The sequence below is a fragment of the Chondrus crispus genome, genomic scaffold (assembly GCF_000350225.1).
Source record: "Chondrus crispus Stackhouse genomic scaffold, scaffold_399, whole genome shotgun sequence".
NCBI lineage: Eukaryota > Rhodophyta > Florideophyceae > Gigartinales > Gigartinaceae > Chondrus > Chondrus crispus.
This window is the reverse complement of record NW_005179293.1, coordinates 13,615-20,834: the sequence shown is the minus strand read 5'-3', so window position 1 is coordinate 20,834 and position 7,220 is coordinate 13,615. Positions and strand designations below refer to the sequence as shown.

At 48.5% G+C, this 7,220-nt stretch overlaps 2 protein-coding genes across 2 annotated transcripts; one reads left to right on the top strand and one right to left on the bottom strand.

Annotated features, from left to right (window-relative positions):
* The first annotated feature begins 1,144 nt into the window (after positions 1 to 1,144).
* CHC_T00001134001 (hypothetical protein) lies at positions 1,145 to 2,029 on the top strand. Its single transcript, XM_005718384.1, has one exon. It carries the CDS (start codon positions 1,145 to 1,147, stop codon positions 2,027 to 2,029), a length of 885 nt encoding a protein of 294 aa, XP_005718441.1.
* Positions 2,030 to 2,553: 524 nt separating this feature from the next.
* CHC_T00001133001 (hypothetical protein) lies at positions 2,554 to 2,778 on the bottom strand. Its single transcript, XM_005718383.1, has one exon. The coding sequence runs from the start codon at positions 2,776 to 2,778 to the stop codon at positions 2,554 to 2,556; it is 225 nt and encodes a 74-aa protein (XP_005718440.1).
* Between the last annotated feature and the right edge of the window lie 4,442 nt (positions 2,779 to 7,220).

Genomic DNA, 7,220 nt, shown 5'->3' with positions numbered 1-7,220 from the left:
CAGAGGGCCGTATTTGTGGTCTACTGACGACGGCTGGTGTCGTGAATAGCTTCAATACTACCACAGAATAGGGGAGACTGTCGACAGTGCCCTGTGCGAGTGACATCGCTCGTACAGGGGACCGAGAGTGGGCGGAAAGCGCCAGCGAAAGAAGGTTTGTTCCCCATGACAGAATCAAGGACGTGTGCTACTATGAATAAATATGGACAGCAAGGAGAGTCTATTTTTATTTCTGGAAGGATTTCGGCTAATGACGTGGATCCGGTTTCAAAAATTTACGGCTGACGAGACGCTCAGCACAATCCCAACGTCCGTCTCGCCAGCTCAGAAACAATCTTTATCGCAGAACCTTAACTTGAAAGGCGAGTATGCAGGCATAGAGAAGACGAACATGATATATCTGTATGTGAGAGGATTTCAGTATATAGTGATGCCAACTTCCACAGTAGCAAGCAGACAACAAGTCATGCGTTGTTTCTCCGAGACTGAGCGGGTGCACGAGAAAGAGGTAGAACGGCATGCGCTGGATAGACGAGGAGGGGAGGCCTTGAAGGTACACCAGCATAGTGAATGTATCCATCCAAACTGTTTTTATCGCAGGCGCTTCTTCGTGAGTGGAATTGGCTGGGGAAGATCAGAGGCTGTGGTGGGTATCAAATGTGTTGCAAGAGTTGCCTGCCATGCGTATCTCATCCCGAAACCCATCGCTACAGTACTGCATTCGAACCTCCGAAAGTGCTGCAGGGAAGCTTTGGTGGACAACTCAGCGACAAACAATCAAAAGCTTCTGAAGCCAGTGCCATACGTCATATTTCGTTGGCTGTAGCGAGCGCCTCCGCCCTAGAAACATCCACACGACATCGCCAATCTAGACACATCTTTTGCATGTCGCAAGTTACGTAGCGCTGGTACCCTCTATCATGTCTTGCGACGCCGCGGTCTCCTCGACCGCACCCAATCTTCCATTGTTTCCAACCCCATTGGCTCTCCCCTCGTTCACTCGTGTGAATGCACGCAACTACCATCATGATGCCCACCGAAAACATGATAAAGGCTACTCGTCCTTTCCCAATTCGTTTGAAAGTTCTTCTTCACCTCACCGCCCTCAATTCCGCTTTGCCGTTGCAACTGCAACACCTCAACCATGTCTCTCGCCCATGCCTTTGCGCACTTCGCGCATCAAAATCCAAACCTAGCGTCGTTCCTTATCTTCATGACATCGTACCACCTCTCCTCATTCGTCTTCCACCTTCTCGACACGCGATTTCCCACGCTACGGCCTTACAAAAAGTATCACTCCCTCCCCAAATCCCCTTCTTACCACCAAATGATGGCGCGTGTACTCTTGAACCAATTCTTCATCCTTCTCCCAAGCATGCTCCTCGCAACTCATCTCGGCATCACCTACACAACCATCTACTCACCATCGCCCAGTACTCTCCCTTCTGTCCTTGCCTTCGTTGCGCTCGCCCCCCTCCTTCACGAAGTTCCATTCTACTTGTCCCACCGCTTCATCTTACACTCGTCATGGGGCTTCCGCTCGCTCAACCATGCACTCCATCACTCCTCTGTGACACATTCGGCTCTCTCAGCCATGTACATGTCCGGTCCTGATTTCCTTCTGGAAATAGTGGTGCCGTATCTCGTGCCGTTGTCTGTTCTGTCAAAGTACAATCTCTGCAACACGGCTACATGCATCGCAATTCTCCCGGTTGGCGCATTTGGCGGGCTCTACGAACATTCAGGATACAACTTTTTCGAGGGCATCGCAGCTCTGGATACGAAGGTTCACGCCATGCACCACAGGTTTTACAACTGCTCATTTGCAGACGGTGTTGGCGCACCCAGTGTGTTAGACCCCATGATGGGGACCGCGTGCACTGGTGGCCCTCCCATCAAGGCGATAAGGCGATGGTTGGGGTTTAAAGATGTGGAGAGAGTCAAGAAGATCACAAGCGAGATGGCGCTGGATGGTGACAGAAAGTTGAACGACAGCAGGCGTGAGGAGTGCAGCGCACATTCTGGGTAGCGTGGCCATGAGATTTTCCACGTGGAGCTGCAGAATTTTTTCCCGTCCCCTGTTGTTGGCCGGACTTTAGAAACAGAATGGAAGAATAAGACCCTGTCTCTGTGATTTTTTTTCTGGGTCACATGCGACATGACGTCCAGCTGACCACTTTGTTCAACATAATGCATCATGAATACCAGCTGGGCAGTTGTCCTCAGACCTTGCTTGGATGCAGCATTGTGTCAGGCTGGAAATCGACTTTTGTTTCCTTGGTGTTTTTTTTTCCACGAAGAAGTCGTCTACCTTGAAGGTACCGTACAACTTTGTTGGGCGAGGTGAAGCTGGACGGCTATCGTGCTTCTCCCCAAGTTCAACCGAAGAAGGGCTCCCGAGTTGAGATGGTAGCGTGCCTCTGCGCCCGGCCATCCAGAAAAAATCTCAGATGTAACCGTTGTCAATGTCGCTGACCAAGGATACCTGAAGTAGAAATCACTAAGATGTGGTTGACCTATGACGTGCCTGATTTGCTGGTATGCCTAGTGAGATTATGGGAATTCTCTTCTCTGCATGTACTTTGATTTAAGGGACTGTCTATTCGCATCATAGGGTACTGTAATCCAAAAAGGGGAATTATCTACTCTTCTTTCTAGCCCATGAGTAACGTACCCTTGATTTACGTACAAGTACCGGTCCACTAAAGTTGAACAGAACTGAGATGGCAGGCCATAAGTAAATTTAAAATTGTCCGATTCAGTCGGGTTTTTTTCCATTAGAAAGCTGATGGCCTTGACCGTCCAGGTCGGGGTGGCTTTTTTTAATGGTGGATAGTAGTAGACGTAGAATTCCCGAACACGTGGGAGCGCTAGCGTCGTCGATCCCGACCCCAATGTCACTCGAAACTTGAACAACAGTTTTATTGGTCAACGCGAAGTAAGTATCAAAAAAAAGTCAAAAAAAGTTATATCTCAAATTCTATCTGCCACGAACGACTTCATTGCTTCAGTGCTGAGATGAACTTGAAAGTATGGTATCCAATCGACCTTTGGGCGGCAAAGCTCGTGGTCAGATTTGATTTGATTTTTCAAAACGCGTTTATGCCATTTGTTGGACCTGAAGTCAGGAGATATGTCCATTTCTGGTGCTCAATCTTGATTTTGGAATTAAAAAGGCAGATTTTTCGCTTCTTCAACTTTTGGGGTGACTGTTCAGTTTTGGGTACCCCATACTTGTATAAGGTAGCTCGAAGTATAGCTTAGAGCTCCAGAAGAAAAAGGGTGAGAAAGAATAAACATCAGCATTGTTGATATGGTTGACCTCACATCAGTATGGTCACCTCCCGGCTTGTAACGTCACTTTTCACGTACCATGACTTAATGTTCGTGAATTTGTATCTAATTCACTGTGTTACGTGAGATTACTTATCTCACGCACTCCTGATTTGTACGACTACGCGCTGCTGCAATTACGTGTACAATAGTCCAGTTTTATGGTTGTAGTGGAGCTAGTTCTCTTTCTTATTGGCTAGTATAGCCATCTACTTTACCGTTGTTGGTGGCCCCACTGATAGTGCCACATGTTTTCGCAGTTAGCAGGTTTTAGGTGGGTTTTGCCCTGCTGCTCATGTCTATAAGTACTGTACCGAAATAAACTCTGAGTGAACAGAGCCATCGGTACAAAAATCATTTATCGACTAGCACAAAGGGGACTTTCATCTCGTCTGGCAATTCTTTCAATTCGTTTTGGTGCCCAGAAGAATCGCTGAAACCACTGTTCGTGCGTCGTTTCTTTAACAGGGAACGGCACTTCGCTGCACACCTTTGTGCGTCGTTTCTCTAACAGGTAACGGCTCGCCGCTCCGCATTGTTTCGCGTCGCTTCTTTATTTGTGACTTGATCTGGGTAGAGCCACGTTTTTGGTTCAAATATCTCACAATGGAAGACAGCAAGCGCATTTACAAGTTCTATGGGAAATCAGGGGAAGATTTCCTGTTGTGGACTACTAGGACTCAGGCCGCGCTAGAAGCCAAGAAAGTTTGGTCTGTTGTTACGACAGACGTGATAGGGAATGGTGCGGTGGCTCTAGAAGAAAGTGCTGCCGAGGCTGTTGCCACGGCTAGGGCAATGATCATTCAGGGCTTAGGTGACAAGCCCTTGCGCATGTGCATAGCGCAGAAAGGGAATCCCTGCATGATGTGGCGTCGTCTCCACGACCGCTATGCGATATCTAACGTCACTACTAAAGTACAGCTCCAGATGAAACTTGCACGAATGACCTACAGCAACCAGCCTATGGGCGATTACCTTGACGGTTTTGAAGAGGTCTTTAATCGCCTTGAAGGAATGGAGAGTGCAGTAGCCGAGGACCTACAGGTGGCTATGCTTCTCGCATCGTTTGGGGATAAGAATAAGTCTTCTTACGGGCACGCCATCTATAGCCTGCAATCAGGGGCTGACAGTCCATCATGGGAAACTGTCACTGCGAAATTGCTGCAGGAGTCCGAGGAGAAGCAATGGGCTTCCACTAGTCCAAAGGGATTTTTGAAGCTAACTACTGAAAGTGCTGTAGCACTAACAGCTTCAAATGGTCGCAGGTTTGCGCAAACTCGTAAGCCAAAAACGGAAAGGCGTCGCTGTTTCACACGTAACAAGGTTGGCCATCTTGCCCGAAATTGTTCCAGCTCCCATAAATCTACGTCCAGGTATTCAGATAAGAAGCACACAAGCTTTGCAAATCATGCCGTCATGATGATGGCAGGCACCTTCAAGGGCACAGGTGTAGAATTTGTGATAGATTCTGGAGCATCAGATCACATGGTACACAAGGCGGAATGGTTGACAAGAAAGAAGAACATTACCCCACGACCAATCCTGCTAGGCGACGGAAAGACCGTATTTGCGAAAGAGTCTGGAACACTTGTTCTCAATGCTACTATTCGCCACAAGGAAGAATCATACATCAACGAGCTGTGCCTACAAGAGGTCCTGCTCGTACCTGAACTACATACCAATCTCTTGTCTTGCCCGTCCCTGTGCAGAGAAGAGTTCCAGCTCTACTTTGGCCATGGGAAGTGCAACGCCATGAAGGATGGTATCGTTCGTTTGCAAGGTACCCTGACCGGTGGAGTGTTTATAGCCGATTGCCAACTTGCCTCAACAGATCAATATTCTGGTAAACAACTACTACTGAATCTTGCAAACCACAGCTCTGCGTTCTCCGCGACACCGCACAGTGCTGATAAAGAAGCGGAGAAGTTGTGGCACGATCGACTGGCTCATGCTAACATACCTAGCATCAAGGAGCTAGAGAGGAAGGGGGCTGTCACAGGCCTGGACTTGTCTCGTAGCCGGCAGAAAAATGAAGAGCACTGTGAAGATTGCGTTCAAGGGAAACAGCACAAGTTCCACATAAGGAGCAAACACGTTCGTTCAGAACGCCGAGGGGAAGTGATTCACAGCGACGTCTGTAAGCCAATGTCAGTGAGCTCCCTCGGAGGGTCAAAGTACTTCGTGACATTTATTGATGAATACTCTGGATATGTGAATGTGGTTCCCATATGTAAGAAAAGCGACGTTCGATCAAATTTCAAGAAGTATCAAGTCTGGCTTGAGAGACGTTATGACTGCGTCATAAAGGTACTGCATTGTGATGGTGGAGGTGAATATCAAGCCCTCGACAGCTATCTGGAGCTGCAGGGAATTGAGCGAATGAGGCTTCCTCCATACTCCCCTCAGCAGAATGGGATGGCAGAGCGAACCAATAGGACTCTTATAGAGTGTGCCAAATCTATGCTGTTCATGCTAAACTATCTATGCAATTCTGGGCAGAAGCAATCTCCTTTGCGGCAGACATAAGAAATCGCTTCTAATGTCCAAGACAGCGAAACAAGACTTCTTTCGAGCTGATGACTGGGAAGGTACGCAGAGTTGATCACATTCGAGTGTTTGGCAGCAGTGCTTGGACCTTCGTTCACAAGGAAAGGGGGAAGAAACTTGATGCCAAAAGTGAATGTGGTGTGATGGTTGGCTGTTTCGAAAACAGCTTGTACAAGGTTTGGATACCTGAGAGACGAACTCCAGTGCTTACTAGGCACGTGAAGATTCTGGAAAACACGTTTCTAGACTTGAGAGGTGTGCAGGACGATGAAGCAGAGGAAGAATTGTACCCGGCAGATGGAAACGTGGACAAGACAGTATCTGTGCGAAATAGGAATTTATGCCCGGTTGCTCCAATCACATCTGCTACAGAAATCGAGTCTGTTCCTACGCCTACAGAAGTACCTACCACCATAGCCGGACAGGACATGCTTACAGATATTCCAGAAATGCCCTCCGACTTCAGAGGGCGAGAAAGCTCAGATGAGCCAGCTACTCCGATCCGCATAGATAGCACAGACGTCCAGGAACAGCAAGCAACTGAGCCCGGAGTTTCGGGCGCTACAGAATCGGCTCGTTACCCCACTCGCAACCGCAGTCGTCCGGACTTCTATTCCGCTGGAAGTGCTCAACTGGCAACTGCTGATCAGGATCCTACATCCATTTCAGAGGCCATGTCTCTGCCAGACGCTTCCTCCTGGAAGGACGCATTGGACTCCGAAATGAAATCGCTGAAGGACCATTGCACCTGGTCCATAGAGCAGTCACCATCTGGCACGAAGCCTCTCAGATCGAGAGTTGTGTTCAAGGAGAAGCTGCTCAATGATGGGTCTGTCGGTAGATACAAGGCACGATTTGTTGTGAAAGGATTTCTGCAAGGAAACGTGGAGTCGACTTATGCTCCTGTAGTCGATTTCAGCACTGTGCGCACATCGCTTGCCATTGCTGTTAAGCGCAACTACTTCATATACCAAATGGACGTAAGAACGGCCTTTCTGCACGGGGAAATTGATGAAGAGGTTTTCATTCTACCGCCTTCTGGTTGTGGAATCAACCTGTTGCCTGGTCAAGCCCTTCGCCTCCGGAAAGAACTATATGGACTGAAGCAGGCACCGCGCCTCTGGCATGACAAGTGGAGTGAAGTTGTCAGCTCTCTGGGGTTTCACGCTCTCGTGATCGACAGCTGTGTGTATCGACGTGGAGGGGTGTGGATCCTACTCTACGTAGATGACGTCATTCTGATGGGAAGAGTGCTCTCCGAGATCTGCAGGGTGAAAAAGGAGCTCTCCGGGCTACTCGACATGAAAGACTTGGGGAAACTTAGCAGTTTTCTGGGCGTC